This window comes from Babylonia areolata, chromosome 33 (genome assembly GCF_041734735.1).
Source record: "Babylonia areolata isolate BAREFJ2019XMU chromosome 33, ASM4173473v1, whole genome shotgun sequence".
Lineage (NCBI taxonomy): Eukaryota > Metazoa > Mollusca > Gastropoda > Neogastropoda > Buccinidae > Babylonia > Babylonia areolata.
In genome coordinates, this window is record NC_134908.1 from 17,339,550 (window position 1) to 17,366,084 (window position 26,535).

Sequence of the window (26,535 nt, forward strand, 5' to 3'; positions counted from 1 at the left end):
ACCTTTCCCGGAAGTGGCGAAATAGTTCACTTCCTCTTTTCACATTGACAAGACTTGTAAGCACGTTTTGCAATCACTTGTTCTGTTATAGCTAAGGCCGTTTGGCGACTTGTGATCTTTGCAAAACGAAATAATGGCATCTAAGGACGAACTTGCTTGCGTGTATGCCGCCCTCATCCTGGCTGATGACCAGGTTGCTGTGACGGTAAGATGTTTGTGGATATTTTCTGGTGTGTTTTTGTACAAAATTGCGCGTTCAGAAGAAGGCTTCCTTTTAGTATGAAATCAAGACAAGCGATTGTTTCCAGTTCACGCTTTTTATAACTTGTTTATGTTATGATTTCTGATTTTAAGATACTTTCAAGTCTGTACAGGATCTACTTATAAATATGAAAATTGTCAAAAAGGTGGATCAAAAGACTACTGAAACAATGACTGAAAAATCAAAATGAAGAACAGCACAAGACTGAAGCGACTTGTTTCGATGCTTAAGGATCTTGCACAGGCAAATCCAAATCCATGAAACGAAATCAAAACACTATACAGATTCATAACTGCATCTGTGTTGACTGTGTTGTGTCGGAGAACGAAAAGATACTTGACAACAGCAGGTGTGTTGAATGATTCGTTTCATGAATGGTACATTTATTGTAATTAATGTAAACACAGTATTGTAAACTTTTTTAGTATCCTATAAAGTATGATTTTTTTTTATTGACCAGAACCAGTGGCTTCCTCATGTGGCTTTGTTTTAAAATGTATGTCTTTTCTTGTAGAAAAGTAAACCTGATCTGTATGATCATGATTACTTTGATGAATCATTACATGGTTGTACATCACAGGCTGATGTCAGTTCAGAGGTGCGTTTCTTACCTGTGAGCTTAGGTTATCATGAGACACGCAAGGTGCTGTTCTTTTTTTTTTCCCCCCATTTGCTGCTAGTGTGGCTAGGTTCTCCAGAGTGAAGGCAAGGTAGTCTTCAGAGAAACTTTGCTGCAAGGTAAGGATAAAATCTACTTCCCGCCTACGGCCTAGGATTCACTTCATTGCGCATGTATTTGTCACTCTTTCTCTTGCCACTAGCATGCGAGCTTGCTCACAATGAAGAAACATGTCTTGGCTGTCTCACTTGCTCTCCCACCCTCTTCTTCCTCTGTTGGACTCCATGCACGCACACACATGAATGACAAGGAGGAAGGGGGGATGTTGCCTTTGTTATTATACATCAGTTATGGTTCTCATAGTCATACTCATTAGGTCACATTCACAGATATTGTCATGCATTAGATTAAAAACGGAATTGATATTATGAAAATGACTACAAGTACAACTGCTAGGAAAACTGCATCTCTGAACAGCGGTTGTTTTGTTTTGTTTTTATTTTATTTTTTTAAATTTTATCACACTTGTGTTTCATTACCTTGTATGTGTTTGCAGGCTGACAAATTGACTACCATTCTGAAGGCAGCTGGTGTCAGTGTCGAACCCTACTGGCCAAGTAAGTGTGGTCTTTGAGTGGTGCCTGGGAAGTGTTTGTTACTTTGATTCTCCTGTGTCGTCAAAAGCTTTGAGGCAGCCAAAGAACTCAGTTCTCTGTGTTCCACAGCCAGTTTGATGGTGTCAACCCATTGTTTGTTGACCAGCCTGTCACTCGGTAGTGTCCAGAAAAATCTGCGGCTTCATCATCGTTCTCTTTTTACAAATACAAATTTGTATTTGAAAAAGAAAAGAAAGAAAGAATCTAAGTGCACTTCCCAACTGTCAGCAAACCGTGCTAAGTCATCACTGTGGTAGTGATCATTTTCTCCATGTCCTGGGCAGGACAGGGAGCATTCCAAACTCCACCACATAGGGTCAAAGTACTGAATAGAATATCCAGAAGATAGTGCTGGAGAGTTGCAGCCATGTTGGATCTCGCACATTTGGATCTAAGTTTCACAAGTAAAGCCAAACGCGATTGACAAAAGCAAAACCAGCAAACGTGCTGTCCTCCATTTCTTCAGCTGATGGTCTCCATTGTTACAACCGCACTCTGTACAATGAAGTTTTATCGTATGCACAATAAAAAAAGAACAATTTGAAACACAAAGTTTATAAAAGAAAAGGAAAAAGAAGCCTGCTGTTTCATATATTCTGCCTCTCTCAATCAACTGTGCACCTCTGTAAGTCGTGCAAGCACTGAACTCTCTAGCAATCTGTTCACAGGTTTGGGTAGCTGTTAGATACACATGTATGTTAAAATGTATGTATGCAGCGTGTGCGTGTGTGTGTGTGTAGTCGCATTTTGGTGTGTGTATTAACATAGATATGATGTTTTATGTTAACAAAATCGTTTTTGTAAAGCACCTAGAGCAGATTTCTGGATAGTGTGCTATATAAGTATCTTTTTTTTTTTTTTTTTTATGGTGTGTGTTGAGGGGTTTGGGTGGACAGGGAGTTTGTTTTATAAAGTATGGGATATGGTGTATGTGTGTGCAGGTCTGAGTGGTAAAGTTAACTCACTTGGGACAAGTTTTCTCCCTTGCTTTTCCCCACAGATGGCCCATTTGTAACAGTTTGGGAAAAAAAAATTACAAAAAAACACAAAATACAGAGTAAGAAAATTAAACTTTCAGAACTGGTTTATTACGTGTTGGGCTATTACATATAAACAAACCAAATTTCTCATCTTATTTTTACAGTTTTGCTATTTTGTAGAAAGTAATTCCAATTTTTCACTCCGAATCCCATGCTTGCTTTCTGCACTTAATTCACTTTCTTCTTTATCGTCATCCACCTCTTCAATGTCCATCCCTTCAGTTTGTACCATTTCAAGTACTTCAGCAACACTAAAACATTGCCGTTGCTGCCTTGTTCGCTCCACAACATTTTGAGAAGAACCTGCTTTGCTAACAGGCTGGCACACAAGCAGACGATCAGTCAGCGACTTTGTCAGCGTGTGTGCGAGACGGGCCACACATGACAGGCTGGCCAGTCATACCATTAGGTTGTGGAGTGACCCAGAATAGCGCACTCTGCTTGGCTAATCCAAAAATCATGTGTACAGCACATGGTGGATTTTTATTTTTGGAAAATGCTATTCCATTCTGTCGTCTAGAGAGAGTTAACAATGCAGTGTGTGTGTGTTTGGGCCTGTTTTCCAAGGCCATTTAACTATGTGGTGTGTGTGTGTGTGTGCAGGTCTGTTCGCCAAGGCCCTGGAAGGCATCTCCATCAAGGAACTGGTGAGCAACGTAGGAAGCTCGGCCGGGGCTGCTCCTGCTCCTGCCGCCGGTGGTGCTGCCCCTGCTGCTGGTGCTGCTCCTGGTATGTAGTGTATGGCATGGTGATTGGTCAGTGTGTGTGTGTGTGAACTGTGGGGCATGGTGATTGGTCTGTGTGTGTGTACTGTGGGGCATGGTGATTGGTCAGTGCGTGTGTGTGTGAACTGTGGGGCATGGTGATTGGTCTGTGTATGTTTGGCATGGTGATTGGTCAGTGTGTGTGTGTACTGTGGGGCACGGTGATTAGTCAGTGTGTGTATGTACTGTGGGGCACGGTGATTAGTCAGTGTATGTGTGTGTGTACTGTGGGGCATGGTGATTGGTCAGTGTGTGTGTACTGTGGGGCATGGTGATTGGTCTGTGTGTGTACTATGGGGCATGGTGATTGGTCTGTGTGTGTGTACTGTGGGGCATGGTGATTGGTCAATTTGTGTGTGTGTGTGTATACTGTGGGGCGTGGTGATTGGTCAGTTTAATGTTTGTGTGTGTGTACTGTGCGGCGTGGTGATTGGTTCGTTTGTGTTTGTGTCTACTGTGGGGCACAGCAGTTACTCCAAGTTTGTGTGTGTGTGTTTTCATCTGGGTCGTTCTGAGAAATATCTGTAGATATCGTGATACTGACACCTCAAAATAAACTTTACACACATCTTTGTTTTGCACAGGTCAGTTCAGTGCGCAACACATTCTTTACATTCTTTATGTCAATGGGGGTTGCTTTCTGTACGTTAAATGTTCTTGCATTCTTTATGTCAATGGCCTTGCATTCTTTATGTTAACATCCTTGCATTCTTTATGTCAGTGTCCTTGCATTCTGTATGTTAATATTCTTACATTCTTTACGTTAATCTCCTTGATTTCTTTTACGTTAATGTTCTTGCATTCTTTACGTCCTTGCATTCTTTGCGTCAGTAATTTTCTCTGCATGTTGATGTGTTCACAGCTGAGGAGAAGAAGGAAGAGAAGAAGGAGGAGTCTGAGGAGTCAGACGAGGACATGGGCTTTGGTGAGTAGAGTCTGTGTGTGTGTGTGTGTGTGTTAAGAAGTTTGTTTTACAGGCTGGGTCAGAGAGGAGGGTTCGTACATAGGCATAGAAATCTGGATGTCTTGGGGGAGAAAAAGGAATCATTTTAGGCAAGAAAAAATCTTAGGGGGAAGGATATAAGTATATAAGTTTTGCCCTTTTGGGTCTAGAAAAGTGGGGGTGTTGAGGGGGACCAGATCAGTGCCACTCACCAAAGAGCTTAATGCTTTTTTTTTTTTTTTTTTTTTTTTTTTTTTTTTTTTTTTTTTTTTAAGAAGAGGAGTAAAATTTTAATATTGACTTTGGGATGTCTGCTGAATTGGGTGTTGATTCTGGTGAATTGTGGAACTGAACATTGATTCTGGGATGTCTGCTGAATTGAATATTGATTCTGGGATACCTTTGTTATAATTGAATGCCAAGTCCAGGATATCTTGTGAATTGAATACCGATGTAAGGATATCTGCCAAACTTGATGTTGATTCTGGGATATCTGATGAATTGAATAGTGATTCTGAGATGTGGTTGAGACGACAAATTGAGGCCCCCTGATCAGCATTCGATTTCCCAGGGGAAATGAAACGAAACAAAAGTTAATTCAGTTTAGGCCACAGACCCTTCTGAAGGTGGTCCATACACGCACACACAAAATGAAATACGACATTTATAACGAACGAAAGACTAAAGGGTGTACAAGCAAAAATGAGTTGACAACTTCTTGAAGTACTGCAGTCAGTCATACTCATAGCCAAAGCATTCAGAAACAAATCTTATTGTTTAACAGCATCAGTGCGCCTCTTAACTCAGTACGTCCATTCCTCTCTTCTCCTCTACACAGACCCCTCGGATGTCCAGTGGGTGTCTGAATGACCCAACCTTTAGCTTCCGTTGTCAGAATTGTATTCTTTGTCAACATTCACCTCTTCAGTATAAGAGCGTTCCGCTTGCAATATTTTGATGATGGTAATTGGGGTCTCTTTCGCCGTTCGTATGGAAAGAGTTAAAGGCTTTGTATGAGCATATGGATAGACTTTTCATTGTGTTGTTTTGCATCTCCCAGGGGGGGAGAACCCCAGAGTGGGGCAGTGACTGTGTGGGGCTGTAGTTCAGAGAAGTGAGGATGTGCATAGTTGGTGCAGGCTCTGTGTGTTTCAGACCTGCACTGTTTGAAAGTGAAAAACCTGTATTTTCTTGTTCAGTATAATGGAGGAGAATGTCATTCCTTTTCCTTTTAATAATTTATTTGTTGTTGAATTTGCCTTCTGAATGAATTTCAGGTTTTGATATGTTAAGTTATTAGTGCAGGTAGACAAATATTTCGGGTTTTGAGACGTTAGTTATGAGTGCAGGTCGACAAATATTTCAGGTTTTGCTTAGACTGGCAATCACAGTCACATGTGTAAGTGATGTGTGTGTGTGTGTGCATGCCTTGGTTTTCATTGTCTTAGTCTGAACCTTTGTGTGATTTTGAGAGTGGGAAGCGTTTAGGTTTTGTTTGTTTTTTGTTTTGTTTTTTTCGTGTCTTTTGTGGGGGTTGGAGGGCACTGTTTTATCCAGTGATGACCGATGTGTTTTTACGATGCAACAAGAAGTATGTCATTACATTACAAACTGTAAATCCAGGAGACCGGCTCCAGAATGTTTGAGGCTGAAGAATTGCATGCATGGGTTAATTGCATATATGGAAATAAAGAATACTGTGTATTCTTACAGTCTAAGCTTTTTTCCCCTTTTTTTTTCCCCAAAACTGTTAGGCCTTGTCTCGATAAATATTATTTTCTGTTGCAGGTCTGTTCGACTAGACATCACACGGAACTGTTTTTGTTACAACAAAACGGAATAAACTAAAAATTCATCATCATGGGTTTTGTTATTGTTTTTTGTCTATAGACATATGTTTGAGACGCCCTAATCCCCACCCCACCCCTTTTTTTTTCTTTTTTTGTTTTCCAACCTTGCAGACTGATCCGGTTCCAAATTTACATGAAGCAACAAGATACTTGAACCCTTTCACCGCCAGAGGTGCAGAGCTAACTCACTGTACAAACCAGCTGAGCAGCAGTACACTTCTGTCTGAACCAGCTGTGAGAGGGAAAACTGTGTTACCATCAACCCACTTTAACCTGCCATAACTTCGCTTCTACTCATTCAATCTTCTCCATTCATAGCTCATTTTAAAGGGCAGTGAATGCAAATTATGATAAGCATGTTTATTTGTATGAACACTTTGACTGAATTTTGTAATCAGTTGATAAAGATGAAAAGGTATGTACTTTTGAGTAATTCACATATTCATAGTAGTTTTTGTAAAAAGTGTTTGAGAGGGTGGTTCGATTCTAATAGAAGAGAGAGGGGAGTTATGCAGGGGGGATATAGGATCGACTGATGATGCACTCACTCGCTCTCTCCTCGCATCAATAGCAGGGCCACATGGAGTGGTTTTTATAGAGTGTTTACTTTTACAATATACATGGGAAATCAGCACACACACTAAGCAGTTCACCCTACTTAGCAAAAGCAACACACACTAATGCAGCACACACTGCCTACTTCAAGTACTTCGTACAAGCAGCACACAGTACTTAAAGCAGCACACCTGGAACACAAACACACAACCAAAACCCAGGTCAGATAAAATCTCAAATATCTGGACATCACTGACAAAAGGCCTACACCCTCTCGGCACCTTTTTATTACATGTTCACCAGTATGCACTCCTCTCACACATAAATCTAGGTGAGACAAAACAAGCTTCATCAAGTTACGCATCATACAATAAAACTGTGTGTTACCACAACCAAACAAATATCCTCTGTCTTCACACAATGTCCCACTAACACAAGTACATGTGTGGAAATCATTACTTCCAACATATCTCTGGTAAACAGCAATGTGCAACAACATAGCACTGACCCTCAGTGCTCTCATTGTTAACCAAGTCATTAATCACATTAAAATGTGCTTCCCAACTTTGAACAAAGTAAACCACTGACACATAGCACAACTCCTACACATGTTACCACAACTACCAACAAATCAAACGTGTTCCACAACACTTGCTGTTACCCCCATGTGCACACACACATGAAAAACCCTCAACACACACTGACAATGTGTTAGCCTATAGATCTGTTCAGTCCACACTGAACCAACACCACCTACTGTATACAAAACAAGTAATACATCAAGAATACAGAACAATTTATCTGTAACAAAACAGAAGAGGGGGGACTCAAAAGATTAGGCCAGTACTTCTCTCAGTGGGTAGCTTTCACACATTAACCCCTTTTCTTTCCACAAGCCACAAGATCAACTTAAACTGGCTGTCCACTGACATAAAACATGGTTTCCCAACACAACTAAGTTATCAACGTAACATTAAACCATTACAAGTTATGTACTCCCAGCCCAACAAGGATTTCCTTGCACCTCCTCACATCACTGTTCAGTCAGTCAGCCTGTGTCAGTCAGTTTTTCTGGGAGACAGCTGAGAAATGGCTATGCTGACTGGTTTTATCCCTTCCCACAACATACTAAGCATACTAATGCAAACTTTTGCACTCACTCCCCCAACTAGTTGAACTGAAATAACCAATCTTTGCTTGTCCTAGTGACACTATGTGAATGACTGACAGATTCACTGCTTGATCCCAATTCGTCCAATTCAACAGATTGATCTGATTGGCTACAATTCTACCCACTTGGCTGTACACATTCTATGGTGACAAGTTCACCCGTTTACGTCACAAAGAGAATGGGGAGACAGGACAATACAACTCTCAGCATGTTAGCCGGCATGATCAAAGTTCACATTGGCATAAATTCTTCCTAGCTTACATTCCGAAGTCCCGCCATCTATCTCAGCCGTGTTTGTGAACGGGGAGATGGGGAACGACTTGAAAGACAGGCCGCCACACGGGATGTTCTGACATGCCGCGCTCGCCTGTTTCGAACACGGGGATTGTGGCAGACATCACATAACTGCATGTTTTCCTTCAGCTAGGGCGGGTGACGCGGTGTCACGGACCAAAGGCGCCGACTAGGGAGGGGGGTGAGGAGGGAGGGTGGCGTGGTGTCAGCACAACCTCAAAGACTGGACTTTGGATGGAGCGGGAAGGGAGATAAGAAGGGGGGGGGAAGGGGACAGAGTGTGGGTGACACTGCTGGCACACTATAACATTTTAAACATAAAATACACCATTTAAAGTGAAATATGAACACAGACTGGGAAGTACAACTGGAAACGGACATAACACAACGAAATAAAATGTGCACTCACCTATGTGCTGAGATGAGAATACTAAATACACACACACATTCACCAGCACTTCCATTAGGGAAAACACCACCACCACACACTCATTCTTCACCAGTCTGGTGAATTCTCCTCCACTGTCGCTGTCAGCAATTGGCACTCCAGCGGTGCATTATCATCTAAATTCATTTACAATGCCTCTGTGGTGTTCTAAACACTCTTGTTTCCTGAAGTACTGGCCATGGTTCGACTAGCGAAATCTGCTAAATGAATTAGGAAATATTTGACAATGTGCGTCAACTTGCAACTGAAACGTAGAATAGTGAGGTTGTAACTCTCGTGTACAAGTCACCAATCGGTGCCTGAGGCACTGGTGTACAGGTCGATGACCAGCACCTGAAGTGTTCGATAGGAAGTCGCCGATCGGCATCGGAACCATCGATCAAATTGTCCCCTGAGGACGTTTCCAGGGTGGGAGACAGTTGGGGATGCTACACCAGGCATATGGACCTGGGGTGTAAGACACACACACCTGGGACAATTTGACCTTTGGTAGAACACATAGACCTGGGGTGGGGCATTTAGACGTGGGGACATATTGACCTTGGGTAGGACACATAGGCCTGAGGGGTGGGACACATAGCCCCAGGTAGGACACATGGACCTGGGAACATATATGCGCTGGGCCCCTTCAGCGCATACAAAACTCTGCTGCGCAACTAGTTCTCAGAAAGAAAAGATCTAAGCACTGCAATCCTCATCTCCATTGGCTCCATCTCATTCAGAATAAGGTACAAGATCAGCACTCTGTTATAAATGTATTAACAAATCTACCCCTTCGTATCTCTGGCTGCCCTCACCTCTACACTCCATCTCGCTCTCTACAATCAGCATTGGATCCACTCTGTTTACGCATACCCAGATTCAGATACTCCAACTTATTGAAGTCTGGCCTTCAAACCCACCTCTTCACAAGATAACCTCCCTCCCCTGCCTCTTCCTTGTCTTCAGTTTTAGAGTTATATATATGCATATGAATGACTGGTGTGGAAGTGCTTAGATTTGTCTCAGCACATGATTCAGCGCTATACAAATATTATTATTATATAGACCTAGCGTGGGGCACAGACCTGGGGACGGGACACAGTCCTGTGGACATATAGACCTGGGGATAGGGCACATAGCCTGGGGGACACATAGACCTGGGACACAATAATGAAATGCTGATTTAATTACACATACTTAACCGTGACCCAACTAGTGCAGGCTCCGGCAAGGGTCTGACATTCCTGCCGCGGCTGAATAAAGCCACAAGCAAAACCACTTGGAATGATTCAACACACACACACACACACACACACACACACACACACACATACTGAGACTTAAGTTCTGAAAATACGACGAACAACTTTATCCTTAATATGAACCGTTGGAGTCAAGAGTTTAGCATCCTGAATTATTACACCTATTTTACTGACAATGATAATTGATTTGTGCATGTATGAAACAATATTACCATTAGTAGATGTAACCCATTTTCAGTGGATTACGACTCTTATTTTGTACGTTATATTACTCCATTTTGATGCAGATTCAGTCTTTAAACTAACATGCTGCCACCTTGCTGTTTCCGTTTTTCGTCCCACAAACCATGAAAATATAACCAATAGGTGCAATTATTTAGGATGCTAAAATTGGACATAACCCATCACCATCATCATTGAAATCTCCTCCGGATGAAACGTGTATTAACAAAGTACACCTCGTAGCAATTAACCCTGGTGACGGGATACGGTTGTTTGGTTCTCCCACAGAAGCGGTTAGGGTGTGTGTGGAAACGTTTGAAGCCAAGGCTGTCCAATTTCTTCAACGTGTACAACTGCTTTCTGAGTCTTTCGCCCGAGGCAGGTTTGTGGAATTCCACCAACAGCTGTCGGGTGTGGTTGAGCTCACCTGTTTCCACCATGTTTGGCAAGGCCGACCACTCTGAGAATTCAATGTCCATTTTGACAATGTCGATTACCTCCTGCAACGAGAATGTCACACACTTTCATTCTGTTATTTTCTTCTTCTTCTTCTTCTTCTTCTTCTTCGTTCATGGGCTGCAACTCCCACATTCACTCGCATATTACACGAGTGGGATTTTACGTGTATGACCTTTTTTACCCAGCCATGTTGGCAGCCATACTCCGTTTTCGGGGGGAATGCATGCTGGGTATGTTCTCGTTTCCATAACCCACCGAACACTGACATGGATTACAGGATCTTTAACGTGCTTATTTGATCTTCTGCTTGCATATACACACGAAGGGGGTTCAGGCATTAGCAGGTCTGCACATATGTTGACCTGGGAGATCGTAAAAATCTCCACCCTTTACCCACCAGGCGTCGTCACCGTGATTTGAACCCGGGACCCTCAGATTGAAAGTCCAACGCTTTAACTACTCGGCTATTGCGCCCGTCTGTGTCTGAGGGGGGACAGTGATAGGAGGCAGAGTGGGTGTAGAAGTGTGTGTATGTGTTTGTGTGTATACTTGTGTGGAGGGGTGGGGGGGGGTGTAGTTGTAAGTGTAGGAGGTGGGGGGGGGGGGGGGGGGGGGGGGTCTGTGAGCCTGTTTATATATTTCTGTGCCCATGTCTGTTTTCTTGTTTAAAGCCAGCATGCAAGCAGGTGTATAAGTGTATACATCCAGCTGTATGCCGCACAAGCATTGGGTTCATGCTTATGAATATAATAAGTTTTTACATGTGTGTTGGTGTGTGTGGTTGTGTCTGTAATTGTCTTAGTTTGTCTGATGAGTGTGTGGGTGGGAGGGGGGGGGGGGGCAAGGAGCGTGCGAATGTGTGTCTGTGTCACCACCACCATCATCATCACCATCATCATCATCATTACCATCATCATCATTGGCTTCATCATTATCATCATCACCATCATCATCATCACCATCACCATCACCACCATCATCACAATCATCACCGTCGTCGTCATCCTCCATCACCTGTTGGTGGTTCAGCATGTTCCTCAGGTCGAAGAAGGACTTCATGGTCCAGTTCGTCGTCACGTGGATCCGTCCCCCCTCCCCTCCCAGCCCCACATTGTGGAAATGGACCAGGGGGGACCTATCGTGGCTTGGCTTCTCCATGCTGAAATGGGGATGATGATAATGATACTGGATTTGAATGGTCTTTGATTGTTCAACAGTGTCACTTGATTATTTCATAATGATACTGGATTTGAATTATCTTTAATTGTTCAACAGTGCACATAATTATATCATAATGATACTGGATTTGAATGGTCTCTGTTCAACAGTGCATATGATTATATCATAATGATACTGGATCTGAATGGTCTTTGATTTTCAACAGTGCACATGATTATTTAAATGATCTTTGATTGTTCAACAGTGTCACATGATTATATCATAATGATACTGGATTTGAACGGTCTTTGATTGTTCAACAGTGCACATGATTATATCATGATACTGGATTCGAATTATCTTTAATTGTTCAACAGTGTCACTTGATTATATCATAATGATACTGGATTTGAATGGTCTTTGATTGTTCAACAGCGCACATGACTATATCATAATGATACTGGATTTGAATGGTCTTTGATTGTTCAACAGCGCACATGACTATATCATAATGATATTGGATTTGAATAGTCTTTGACTGTTCAACAGTGCACAGGATTATATCATAATGATACTGGATTTGAATTATCTTTGATTGTTCAACAGCGCACATGATTATATCATAATGATACTGGATTTGAATGGTCTCTGTTCAACAGCGCACATGATTATATCATAATGATACTGGATTTGAATTATCTTTGATTGTTCAACAGCGCACATGATTATATCATAATGATACTGGATTTGAATGGTCTCTGTTCAACAGCGCACATGATTGTATCATAATGATACTGGATTTGAATGGTCTTTGATTGTTCAACAGCGCACATGATTATATCATAATGATACTGGATTTGAATGGTCTCTGTTCAACAGCGCACATGATTATATCATAATGATACTGGATTTGAATTATCTTTGATTGTTCAACAGCGCACATGATTATATCATAATGATACTGGATTTGAATTATCTTTGATTGTTCAACAGTGCACATGATTATATCATAATGATACTGGATTTGAATTATCTTTGATTGTTCAACAGCGCACATGACTATATCATAATGATACTGGATTTGAATGGTCTTTGATTGTTCAACAGCGCACATGACTATATCATAATGATACTGGATTTGAATTATCTTTGATTGTTCAACAGCGCACATGATTATATCATAATGATACTGGATTTGAATTATCTTTGATTGTTCAACAGCGCACATGATTATATCATAATGATACTGGATTTGAATGGTCTCTGTTCAACAGCGCACATGATTATATCATAATGATACTGGATTTGAATTATCTTTGATTGTTCAACAGCGCACATGATTATATCATAATGATACTGGATTTGAATGGTCTTTGATTGTTCAACAGCGCACATGATTATATCATAATGATACTGGATTTGAATGGTCTCTGTTCAACAGCGCACATGATTATATCATAATGATACTGGATTTGAATGGTCTTTGATTGTTCAACAGCGCACATGATTATATCATAATGATACTGGATTTGAATGGTCTTTCATTGTTCAACAGTGCACATAATTATATCATAATGATACTGGATTTGAATGGTCTCTGTTCAACAGTGCATATGATTATATCATAATGATACTGGATCTGAATGGTCTTTGATTTTCAACAGTGCACATGATTATTTAAATGATCTTTGATTGTTCAACAGTGTCACATGATTATATCATAATGATACTGGATTTGAATGGTCTTTGATTGTTCAACAGTGCACATGATTATATCATGATACTGGATTCGAATTATCTTTAATTGTTCAACAGTGTCACTTGATTATATCATAATGATACTGGATTTGAATGGTCTTTGATTGTTCAACAGCGCACAAGACTATATCATAATCATACTGGATTTGAATTATCTTTGATTGTTCAACAGTGCACATGACTATATCATAATGATATTGGATTTGAATAGTCTTTGACTGTTCAACAGTGCACAGGATTATATCATAATGATACTGGATTTGAATGGTCTCTGTTCAACAGTGCACATGATTATATCATAATGATACTGGATTTGAATGGTCTCTGTTCAACAGTGCACATGATTATATCATAATGATACTGGATTTGAATGGTCTTTGATTGTTCAACAGCGCACATGACTATATCATAATGATACTGGATTTGAATAGTCTTTGATTGTTCAACAGTGCACAGGATTATATCATAATGATACTGGATTTGAATGGTCTTTGATTGTTCAACAGTGCACATGATTATATCATAATGATACTGGACTTGAATGGTCTCTGTTCATCAGTGCGCTTGATCATATCATAATATACTGGATTTGAATAGTCTTTGATTGTTCAACGGTGTCACATGATTATAACATAATGATACTGGATTTGAATGGTCTTGAACTGTTCAACAGCACACATGATTATATCCTTTCTGTGTTTATAGCCGAATGGCTAAAGCGCTGGACTTTCAATCTGAGGGCCCTGGGTTCGAATCTCGGTTACGGCGCCTGGTGGGTAAAGGGTGGAGATTTTTCCGATCTCCCAGGTCAACAAATGTGCAGACCTGCTAATGCCTGAACCCCCTTCGTGTGTATGTGCACGCAGAACTGAGATCAAATACGCACGTTAAAGATCCTGTAATCCATGTCAGCGTTCGGTGGGTTATGGAAACAAGAACATACCCAGCATGCATTCCCCCGAAAACGGAGTATGGCTGCCTATGTGGCGGGGTAAATAAATAAAAACGGTCATACACGTAAAATGTTATTGAATGACACAGGAAATGAATGATGAGCGCCCAGTGGCAGCCGTCAGTCGGCTCTACCCTGGTAGGCAGCCTGTGGTGCAAATGTCCCTGTGTATGTACAGCGCTTAGAGCGAGGATAGGCGCTATATAAGTATCCACATCAATCAATCAAGGGAATTTGCACTCTAAATTGGCTGGCGATGAAAGGGTTAAACCACTCAGCTATCTGGCATTATCACATGGACATGAACTGATCCATTCGTTCCTACCTGGGGTCAAAGGAGTGCACGTGGCATCCGTACAATTTGGCGACGTCATCGTCGAAAGAGAAATCATTGTGGATCCTGTATAAAAACAAATTGATTATTGATTATTGATCACATCAAAAAAAAAAAAAAAAAAAAAAAAAAAAATTCAATACGGAACCTGTTGAAAACCAAACCTTTACTGATGACGTGAAAAAACAAAGCATTACTGATCATGTGAACAAAGCAATCATTATTGATCCTGTGGAAAACTAAACCTTTACTGATCACGTGAAAAACAAATGATACTAATCGTATGAAAGACAGACCATTATTGATCATGTGAAAGATTCATCCTTCTCGATCGGATCCTATGCACACACAAAAAATAACAAGCCACAATGAAGTCGAAAGAAATGATTCTAGAGAAATCTTCCGAAAACAAATTAAAAGGACAAAACGATGATGATGATGATGATGATGATGGGTGTGTGTGTGTGTATGTGTGTGCGTGTGCGTACATGCGTGTGTGCCGCGCTTATTTCCCAAGTGTGTGTGTGTGTGTGTGTGTGTGTGTGTGTGTGTGTGTGTGTGTGTGTGTGTGTGTGTGTGTGAGTGTCCATGCGTGTGTGCCGCGCTTATTTCCCAAGTGTGTGTGTGTGTGTGTGTGTGTGTGTTGTCGTTGTTGTTCTCTCTCTCTGTCTCTCTCTCTCTTTCTCTGTGTGTGTGTGTGTGTGTGTGTGTGTGTGTGTGTGTGTGTGTGTGTGTGTGTGTGTGTGTGTGCGTGCCGGCGCGCTTACTTCTCAAGTGTGTGTGTGTGTGTGTGTGTGTTGTCGTTGTTGTTGTTGTTCTCTCTCTCTCTCTCTCTCTCTCTCTCTCTCTCTCTCTCTCTCTCTCTCTTTCTGTGTGTGTGTGTGTGTGTGTGTGTGTATGTGTTTGCCGGCGCGCGCGCGCGTGCGTGTGTGTGTGTGTGTGTGTGCGCGCGCGTGTATGTGTATGTATGTATGTATGTATGTATGTGTGTGTGTATGTGTGTGTGTGTGTGTGTGTGTGTGTGTGTGTGTGTGTGTACGTTACCCAAAGGAGTAGACGATACATGGCTGGACGGGCCGATACTCATAGTCATCACACATGTCCCACCCTCCGTCTGCCACCCTGCCCATGCGCAGCTTCCGGTGACACAGGAAGTTGATGTTGTCCAGGTAGCTAGCGAAATCCACACACACGCACACACACACACACACAAGTTAAATGACAACACATATCAAAAGAAAATGACAAGAACAATGACACAGTAAATATACAAACAAGTATGAGATTCTTGAATGCAATTGTGGGTAACATGCCGGGAAAGGGAGAGAGTCGTATCTTATGACAATTGATAACACCATAATCCCGGCAGTGCAAGGAATGGATTACTATGAATTACAGTGTTTCTAAGTACTTCAATGAGATATCCACGAGTAATTTTCTTAAATGCATGTATGATATTTTTGTTTTTGATGATTTTTTTTTTTTTTTTTATAATAGTAGATAGATAGATACAGAGAGACGGAGAGACAGGGGAAAGAGAGAGAGAGAGAGAGGGGGGGGGAGAGAAGGAGAGGGAGGGAGAGACAGGGGAAGAGAGAGAGAGGGGGAGGGAGCGAGAGAGGGGAGGAGGGAGAGAGGGAGAGGGAAGGAGAGAGATGCTGTGTTGTTTCTTGGAGCGGAAACTATCTAAAGCAAAGAGAGACAACGTTAGAGAGAAAGAGAGAGACCGACAGACACAGAGAGACAGACAGACAGATCCACAGAGAGAGGGAGGGGGGGGGGGAGAGAGAGAGAGAGTGAATGAGAGACAGACAGAGGGAGGGAGAGAGACAGACAGACAGAGGGAGGGAGGGATAAAGAGAGAGAGAGAAAATGAGAGAGACAGATAGAGACAGACACAGACAGACAGACAGACCCACAGAGAGAAGGAGGGAGAGAGAAAGAGAAAATGAGACAGATAGAGAGAGATAGACAGAGACAGACAGACCCACAGAGAGAGGGAGAGAGAGAGAGAGATAGAGAAAATGAGAGACAGACAGACAGAGGGAGGGAGAGAGACAGACAGACGGGGGGGGGGGGGGGAGAAATAGAGAGAAAATGAGAGACACAGAGACAGACAGACAGACAAACAGAGCGAGAGAGAGAGACAAACAGACAGACAGACAGACAGGAAGAGAGAAAGAGAGACAGACAGACAGACCAACAGAGAGCGGGAGGGAGGGAGAGAGAGAGAGAGAGAGCGAGAGACAGAAACAGAGAGAGCGAGAGAGAGACAGACAGACAGAGAAAGAGAGAAACAGAGCGGAGACAGAGACAGAGACAGACAGAGAGACACACACAGAGGGAGACACACACACACACACACACACACACACACACACACACACACAGACAAAGAGAGAGAGAGAGACAAAGACAGACACAGAAAGAGACACACACACACACACACACACACAAAGAGAGAGAGGGAGAGAGATGTGAACATGAAGATGGCATTGCTACCTGTGATAGGCATAGGACATGTCTTTTTCCGACATGCGGTCCATCTCATCTGACGGAGGTAAACTGTCCGTCTGCAAACAGTGCGCACGTGCCACAATTGACACACACACTCGCACACACACACACACACACACACACACACACACACACACACACACACACACACACACACACACACACACACACACACACACACACACAGAGGGAGAAAATGAAAGGGAGAGAGAGAAACACAGAGAGGCAAACAGGCAGGCAGACAGACATGCAGGCAGGCAGGCAGAATTACAGACAGACAGACAAACAGGCAGGCAGGTAGACAGTAGACTGGCAGGCAGACATACAGGCAGGCATGCAGATAGACAGACAGACAGGCAGGCATGCAGACAGACAGGCAGACAGACAGACAGGCAGGCAGAATTACAGACAGACAGACAGACAAACAGGCATGCAGATATACAGACGGACGGTCAGGCAGGCAGACGGACGGACGGACAGGCAGACAGGCTTGCAGACAAACAGGCAGACAAGCAGGCAAGCAGGCAGGCAGGCAGACGGGCAGGCAGGCAGGCAGACAGACATGCAGATACACAGACGGACGGACAGACAGACAGGCAGGCAGGCAGACGGACAGACAGGCAGGCAGACAGACAGACAGGCAGGCAGGCAGGCAGGCAGGCAGGCACACAGATAGGCAGGCAGACAGGCAGAGAGACTAACCAACTGACAGACAGGCAGGCAGGCAGACAGACAGGCAGGCAGGCACACAGATAGGCAGGCAGACAGGCAGAGAGACTAACCAACTGACAGACAGACAGGCAGGCAGACAAGCGGACAGACAGGCAGAATTACAGACAGACAGACAAACAGGCATGCAGATAGACAGACAGAGGGACAGACAGGCAGGCAGACAAACAGACGGGCAGACAGACGGACAGGCAGGCAGACAGACGGACGGACAGAAAGGCAGGCAGACGGACGGACGGACAGGCAGACAGACATGCAGATACACAGACGGACAGACAGGCAGGCAGGCAGACAGATAGGCAGGCAGAGAGACTAACCAACTGACAGACAGACAGGCAGAATTACTGACAGACAGGCAGGCAGACAAGGGGACAGACAGACAGGCAGAATTACTGACAGACAGACAGACAAACAGGCAGGCATGTAGACAAACAGACAGAGGGGCAGACAGGCAGGCAGACAGACAGGCAGGCAGGCAGGCAGGCAGACAGACAGGCAGACAGTAGACAGACAGGCAGGCAGAATTACAGACAGACAGGCAGGCAGGCAGGCAGGCAGACAGACAGGCAGACAAGGCAGAGAGACTAACCAACTGACAGACAGACAGGCAGGCAGATAGACAGGTAGACTGGCAGACAGGCTGATAGACAGGCAGACAGACAGACAGACAGAGAGATAGGCAGACAAACGAAGGCCAGGACAGCTCTACACACGTGTTCATGTTTTCTCAGGTACCGCATGTCCGGATGATCGTTTGCCGAAAGGTCCTCTTCTTCCTGTACCCATCCATTCATCCATCCATCCATCCATCCATCCAATCAATCAATATATCGATCAATCAACATATCAGTCAATATATTAATAAGTCAATGATTCAATCTATCACTCAATCATATCAATAAATCAACCAAACTGATCAACAATCTGTTGATCAATTCACGAATAAATCAACCAATAATGTGTCGATCGATCGATCAATATATCAATACTTCAATCAATATATTAATGAGTCAACAGTCAACAGTTCAATCAATCAGTGTTTCAATAATCACCCTATCAATAAACAATCTGTCAATCAATAAATCAATTACTCAGTGATCTGTCAATCGATCGATCAATTAATCAACTTATCATTCAATATGTCAATAAGTCAATCATTTAATCAATCAATGAATCAATATATCAATAAACCAATCAACAAACAATCTGGGAATCAATCAATCAATGGATACACCTATCAATTGATAAATCAATCAGTCAGTAAATCAAACAACCAATCAATTAATCAACCAACCAACGAACTGTCAATCAATCAATCAATTAATCAAAAAGGGGGAGGAAATTAATCAGACACACAGATAGACAGACAGACAGGGAGACAACTTACAAGCAGTCGTCTTTCTGCAGTCGGCGTTTTCAGTATTTGATGAATGCTCGAAATGGCGGTCAGTACCTTGTCGTGCTGCGCGTGTTAAAGAAATAGTCAATCAGTCAATCCGTCAATCTTCTGTCTGTCTGTCTATCTAATAATCACCACTCATTCAATCCGTCAATATTCTGCCTGTACATCTAACAATCATCATTTGGTCAGTCCGTCAATCTTCTGTCTGTACATCTAACAATCATCACTCAATCAATCCGTCAATGTTCGGTCTGTACATCTAACAATCATCACTCAATCAATCCGTCAATATTCTGTCTGTCTATCTAACAATCATCACTCATTCAATCCGTCAATCTTCTGTCTGTACATCTAACAATCATCACTCATTCGATCCGTCAATCTTCTGTCTGTAATCTAACAATCACCACTCATTCGATCCGTCAATCTTCTGTCTGTACATCTAACAATCACCACTCAATTCAATCCGTCAATATTCTGTCTGTCTATCTAACAATCATCATTCGGTCAGTCCGTCAATCTTCTGTCTGTACATCTAACAATCATCACTCATTCGATCCGTCAATATTCTGTCTGTACATCTAACAATCATCACTCATTCAATCCGTCAATCTTCTGTCTGTACATCTAACAATCATCACTCAGTCAATCCGTCAATCTTCTGTTTGTACATCTAACAATCATCACTCAGTCAGACCGTCAATCTTCTGTCTGTAATCTAACAATCACCACTCAGTCAGTCCGTCAATCTTCTGTCTGTACATCTAACAATCATCACTCAGTCAGTCCGTCAATCTTCTGTCTGTACATCTAACAATCACCACTCAGTCAGTCCGTCAATCTTCTGTCTGTAATCTAACAATCACCACTCAGTCAGTCCGTCAATCTTCTGTCTGTACATCTAACAATCATCACTCAATCAATCCGTCAATGTTCGGTCTGTACATATAACAATCATCACTCAATCAATCCGTCAATATTCTGTCTGTACATCTAACAATCATCATTCAATCAATCCGTCAATCTTCTGTCTGTCTATCTAATAATCATCACTCAGTCAATCCGTCAATCTTCTGTCTGTACATCTAACAATCACCACTCAATTCAATCCGTCAATATTCTGTCTGTACATCTAACAATCATCATTCGGTCAGTCCGTCAATCTTCTGTCTGTACATCTAACAATCACCACTCAGTCAGTCCGTCAATCTTCTGTCTGTACATCTAACAATCATCACTCAATCAATCCGTCAATCTTCTGTCTGTACATCTAACAATCACCACTCAGTCAGTCCGTCAATCTTCTGTCTGTACATCTAACAATCATCATTCAGTCAGTCCGTCAATCTTCTGTCTGTACATCAAACAATCATCATTCAATCAATCCGTCAATCTTCTGTCTGTCTATCTAATAATCATCACTCAGTCAATCCGTCAATCTTCTGTCTGTCTATCTAACAATCACCACTCATTCAATCCGTCAATCTTCTGTCTGTACATCATCATTCAGCCAATCCACCAATCTTTTGTGTGTGTAACATACATCACTAATTCAGTCTGTCAATCTCCCATTAGTCTAACAATCATAACTAATTCAATTTGTCACTCTTCAATCTATCTAACAATCATGACTCTGTCAATCCGTCAATCTTCCATCTATCTTACAATTTTCACTCTGTCAATCTTTCACCTATCTAGCAATCATCACTCATTCAATTTGTCAAGTATCCATCTCTCTTATTCATTGCTCAGTCTATTCCTCAATCATCAATCTAGCAATCAACATTAATTTTGTCAATCCTTCAATCTTGTATCTACAATCATCATTCTGTAAAACCATAAATTATCCATCTGTAATCATCACTTATCACACCCAAAAGTCATTCACCTCTCTCAATCACTCCCCAATCCATTCGTCAATCATGTATCTATCAAACAATTGTCACTCATTCTATTTTAACGCAAACAGGACACTGAGTTTTTGGATACTGAAACGAGACATTGAGTTTGTGGCACTAAAACAGGACATTGAATTTAGGATACTAAAACAGGACATTGAGTTTAGGATACTAAATCAAGGCATTTAGTTTAGGACACCGAATCAGGACATCAAGTTTAAGATGCTAAATCAGGACATTGAGCTTCGGATTCTAAATCAGAATATTGAGTTCAGGATACTAAAAATCAAGACAGTAAGTTTATGACACTAAAACAGGCCATTGAGATCACGATACTTAAACAGGACAATGACTTTAGGATACGAAAACAGGACACTTAGTTTTGTAAACTAAACAGAACACTGCGTTCAGGATTCTAAAACATGACATTGACTTTAGAATACTAAATCAGGACATTAAGTATATGACGCTAAATCAGGACATTGAGTTTATGATACTGCAACAGGACATTTAGGTTTGGATTGAGTTTAGGATACTGAAACAGGATATTGAGTTAAACAGGATATCGAGTTTAGGATACTAGAAGACGTGATATTGAATTCATGATACTGAATCAGGATATTGAGTCTATGATACTAAATAGGACATTGAGTCTAGGATTCTAAATGGGATACTGAGTTTAGGATACTAAAACAGGATATTGAGTTTAGGTTACAATGACAGGATACTGAGTTTTGGATACTAGAAAACATTATGTTGAGTATAGAATATTGATGCAGGATATTGAATTTAGGATACTTATACAAGGTTACCGAGTTGAGGATACTAGAATACACATTGACTTAAGGATACTGAATCAGGATATTGAGATTAGATTACTAAACAGGACATTGAGTCTAGGATTCTAAATGGGATCTTGAGTTTAGGATACTAAAACAGGATATTGAGTTTACGTTACAAGGACAGGATATTGAGTTTTGGATACTGGAAAACATTATATTGAGTTTAGAATATTGATGCAGGATATTGAATTTAGGATACTTAAACAGGATATCGAGTATAGGATACTAGAAAACATATTGACTTAAGGATACTGAATCAGGATATTGAGATTAGGATACTAAACAGGACATTGAGTCTAGGATTCTAAATGGGATCTAGAGTTTAGGATACTAAAACAGGTTACTGAGTTTAGGTTACAAGGACAAGATATTGAGATTTGGATACTAGAAAACATTATATTGAGTTTAGAATATTGATGCAGGATATTGAATTTAGGATACTTAAACAGGATATCGAATGTAGGATACTAGAAAACATGATATTGACTTAAGGATACTGAATCAGGATATTGAGATTAGGATACTAAACAGGACACTGAGTCTAGGATTCTAAATGGGATCTTGAGTTTAGGATACTAAAACAGGTTACTGAGTTTAGGTTACAAGGACAGGATATTGAGTTTTGGATACTAGAAAACATTATATTGAGTTTAGAATATTGATGCAGGATATTGAATTTAGGATACTTAAACAGGATACCGAGGTTAGGATACTAGAAAACATATTGACTTAAGGATACTGAATCAGGATATTGAGATTAGGATACTAAACAGGACATTGAGTCTAGGATTTTAAATGGGATCTTGAGTTTAGGATACTAAAACAGGTTACTGAGTTTAGGTTACAAGGACAGGATATTGAGTTTTGGATACTAGAAAACATTATATTGAGTTTAGAATATTGATGCAGGATATTGAGTTTAGGATACTAAACAGGACATTGTGTCTAGGATTCTAAGTGGGACATTGAGTTTAGGATACTAAAACAGGATATTGAGTTTTTGATACTAAATGGGATATTGGGTCGGGGATACTGAAACAGAACATAGGGTTTATGACACTAAATGGGATATTGAGTTTACGATACCAAAACAGGATACTGAGTTTGGGATACTAGAAAATATGAAACTGAGTTTAGGATACTGAAGCAGGATATTGAGTTCAGGACACCAAAATATGATATCGAGCTTAGGATACTAGGACAGGACACATCCAGTGTTTTGGATAGTAGAAAACACGATCCCGAGTTTTGGAATATTGAAGCGGGATATTTAGTTTACGATACTTAAACGGGATATTGAGTTTAGGATACTAAACAGGACAATGAATTTAGGAAACTGAAAACAGAACATCCGATGAAGGTCTCTGAAACAGAAGACTGTGCTCAAAAATACTAAAGCGGGACAGTGTGTTTAGTATCATAAATTAACTCTCTCCATACGAACGGCGAAAGAGACGACGTTAACAGCGTTTCACCCCAATTACCATCATCAAAATATTGCAAGTGGAAGGCTCTTATACTGAAGAGGTGAATGTTGACAAAGAATACCACAATTCTGACGACGGAAGCTAAAGGTTGGGTCATTCAGACACCCACTGGACATCCGATGGGTCTGTGTAGAGGAAAAGAGAGGACTGGCCGTACTGAGTGAGTTAAACTAAATACATAAATAAACAAATGAATAAACAACAAACGGACACTGAGATAAGGATCCCAGAACAAGACACTCAGTTTAGAAGAGTAAACTGGACGTAAAAGTTTAGAATACAATAAAAACATGACCTTGAGTTTAGGATACTAAAACGGAGAAATTTAGCTTTTCAGACACTAAATCAGGAATATTACGCTCGGGGAAAAAAAACAAACAGAACACCGAGTATTTTTTATGTTCAAAACAAGACACTACTCAGATGGACAGACAGACAGACAGACAGACGGAAAGACAGACAGACAGACAAACAGACCGACAGACAGACGGACCGCCAGAGAGACAGACGGACCGCCAGACAGACGGAAAGATTGACAGGCGGACAGACAGACAGACGGAAAGACAGACAGGCGGACAGACAGACAGACGGAAAGACAGACAGACAGATGGACCACCAGATAGACAAACAGACAGACAGACAGAAGGACAGCCAGCCAGACAGACGGACAGACAGACGGACCACCAGACAGACGGAAGGACAGACAGACAGACGGAAAGACAGACAGACAGACGGACCGTCAGAAAGACCGTCAGACAGACAGACAGATAGACGGACGGACAGACAGACAGATGGAAGGACAGAGGACTCACCGTGCTGACGAGACAAACTCCAGCCACGACAATGACACACCCGGTAATGAACAACACAGACTTCCTGCTGGACATTGCTGACAGTGTTGTTTCCCCAAGGCAGCAGATATTGTACCAGTTGACGTGTTGTTTCCCCAAACCAGCAGATGTTGTACCAGCTGACAGTGTTGTCTCCCCAAGGCAGCAGATGTTGTACCAGTTGACGTGTTGTTTCCCCAAGGCAGCAGATGTTGTACCAGCTGACGTGTTGTTTCCCCAAGCCAGCAGATGTTGTACCAGCTGACGTGTTGTTTCCCCAAGGCAGCAGATGTTGTACCAGTTGACGTGTTGTTTCCCCAAGCCAGCAGATGTTGTACCAGTTGACGTGTTGTTTCCCCAAGGCAGCAGATGTTGTACCAGTTGACGTGTTGTTTCCCCAAGGCAGCAGATGTTGCACCAGCTGACGTGTTGTTTCCCCAAGGCAGCAGGTGTTGTACCAGTTGACGTGTTGTTTCCCCAAGCCAGAAGATCTTGTACCAGTTGACGTGTTGTTTCCCCAAGGCAGCAGATATTGTACCAGTTGACGTGTTGTTTCCCCAAGGCAGCAGGTGTTGTACCAGTTGACGTGTTGTTTCCCCAAGCCAGAAGATGTTGTACCAGTTGACGTGTTGTTTCCCCAAGGTAGCAGATGTTGTACCAGCTGACGTGTTGTTTCCCCAAGCCAGCAGATGTTGTACCAGTTGACGTGTTGTTTCCCCAAGGCAGCAGATATTGCACCAGCTGACAGTGTCGTTTCCCCAAGGCAGCAGATATTGTATGGACAAAAGAAGACAATCAACACCATCAACGTCAACATCGACATCAACATCGACGGGCACAACAGCCCAGTGATTAAAGCGTTCACTGACTTTCAATCTGAGGGTCCCGGGTTCGAACCACGGTAACGGCGCCTGGTGGGTAAAAGAAGATTTTTCCGATCTTCCAGGTCAACATATGTGCAGACCTGCTAGTACCTAAACCCCCTCTTCGTGTGTACACGGCACGCAGAAGATCAAATACGCGCGTTAAAGATCCTGTAATCCATGTCAGCGTTCGGTGGGTTATGGGAAACAAGAACATACCCAGCATGCACACCCATACACGTAAGAAACGCTAAATGTCTGTCTGAGTGTATATGTGTGCGTGACTGAAACCTGACTGAATGGCACAGAAAACGAATGATGAGCGCCCAGAGGCAGCTGTCAGTCGGCTCTTAACAGGTCGACAGCCTGTCGTGCAAGTGGCTCCGTGTTTGAAAAGCGCAGCAAGGTCAATATTGACGACAACTGCAACAGGTGACGGCTCATCACGACCTCGTAGAAGACACGTAATTATTTCCCTATGTCGCTTTTATCTATTATTTATTCCCCTTTTTTTCTTTTTTTTCTTTTTTCTTTTTTTTTTCTCAAGGCCTGACTAAGCGCGTTGGGTTACGCTGCTGGTCAGGCATCTGCTTGGCTCGGACACACACACACACACACACACACACACACACATTCATGCAAAAGCGCTCAGACACACGCACGCACGCACACACACACACACACACACACACACACACACACACACACACACACACACACACACACACACACACACACACACACACATACACACACACACATACACACACACACACACACACACACACACACATACACACACACACACACACACACATACACACACACACACACACACACACACACACACACACACACACACACATACACACACACACACACACACACACACACACACACACACACACACACACACACACACACACACACACACACACATTCATGCAAAAGCGCTCAGACACACGCACGCACGCACACACACACACACACACACACACACACACACACACATTGAATTTTGTACAGCATCCTCTGTAGACGGGGTGGTGCCCTGTGCAGTGGTTTGTCAACAATCATCACAAGTGGCTTGTGGTCTGTGACTACTGTGAATGGGCGTCCATAGAGGTAGGTGTGGGAGCGTGTTATTCCAAACACAATCGCCAGCATTTCTCTGTCGATGTTTGGGTAGTTGCTCTGTGTTTGATCCAATGTTTTGGAGGCAGATGCTACAGGGCGGT

General features: G+C 42.2%; 2 protein-coding genes across 2 annotated transcripts; one reads left to right on the forward strand and one right to left on the reverse strand.

The window, feature by feature from the left end:
• The first annotated feature begins 20 nt into the window (after positions 1–20).
• LOC143277067 (large ribosomal subunit protein P1-like) lies at positions 21–6,145 on the forward strand. Its single transcript, XM_076581801.1, has 5 exons — positions 21–205; positions 1,438–1,498; positions 3,181–3,306; positions 4,204–4,266; positions 6,073–6,145. Exons 1-5 carry the CDS (start codon positions 134–136, stop codon positions 6,084–6,086), a joined length of 336 nt encoding a protein of 111 aa, XP_076437916.1. The 5' UTR covers positions 21–133; the 3' UTR covers positions 6,087–6,145.
• Positions 6,146–9,900: 3,755 nt separating this feature from the next.
• Positions 9,901–24,865, reverse strand: LOC143277045 (putative methyltransferase-like protein 24). The gene is made up of 8 exons (XM_076581774.1): positions 24,417–24,865; positions 19,363–19,437; positions 18,689–18,751; positions 17,232–17,302; positions 15,774–15,902; positions 14,721–14,795; positions 11,542–11,686; positions 9,901–10,568 (listed from the first exon to the last, which is right to left on the reverse strand). Exons 1-8 carry the CDS (start codon positions 24,489–24,491, stop codon positions 10,260–10,262), a joined length of 942 nt encoding a protein of 313 aa, XP_076437889.1. The 5' UTR covers positions 24,492–24,865; the 3' UTR covers positions 9,901–10,259.
• Positions 24,866–26,535: the final 1,670 nt, after the last annotated feature.

Excerpts from the sequence above, each read along its gene's own strand:
- LOC143277045 (XM_076581774.1), bottom strand. The coding sequence starts at position 24,491 with ATGTCCAGCAGGAAGTCTGTGTTGTTCATTACCGGGTGTGTCATTGTC. Across the intron at positions 17,303-18,688 it reads ACCTGAGAAAACATGAACAC|ACGGACAGTTTACCTCCGTC; the intron begins GTGTGTAGAGCT and ends CACTGTTTGCAG. Across the intron at positions 15,903-17,231 it reads ATGTCCTATGCCTATCACAG|CTACCTGGACAACATCAACT; the intron begins GTAGCAATGCCA and ends GGATTTCGCTAG.
- LOC143277067 (XM_076581801.1), top strand. The coding sequence starts at position 134 with ATGGCATCTAAGGACGAACTTGCTTGCGTGTATGCCGCCCTCATCCTG. Across the intron at positions 206-1,437 it reads ATGACCAGGTTGCTGTGACG|GCTGACAAATTGACTACCAT; the intron begins GTAAGATGTTTG and ends ATGTGTTTGCAG. Across the intron at positions 1,499-3,180 it reads TGTCGAACCCTACTGGCCAA|GTCTGTTCGCCAAGGCCCTG; the intron begins GTAAGTGTGGTC and ends GTGTGTGTGCAG.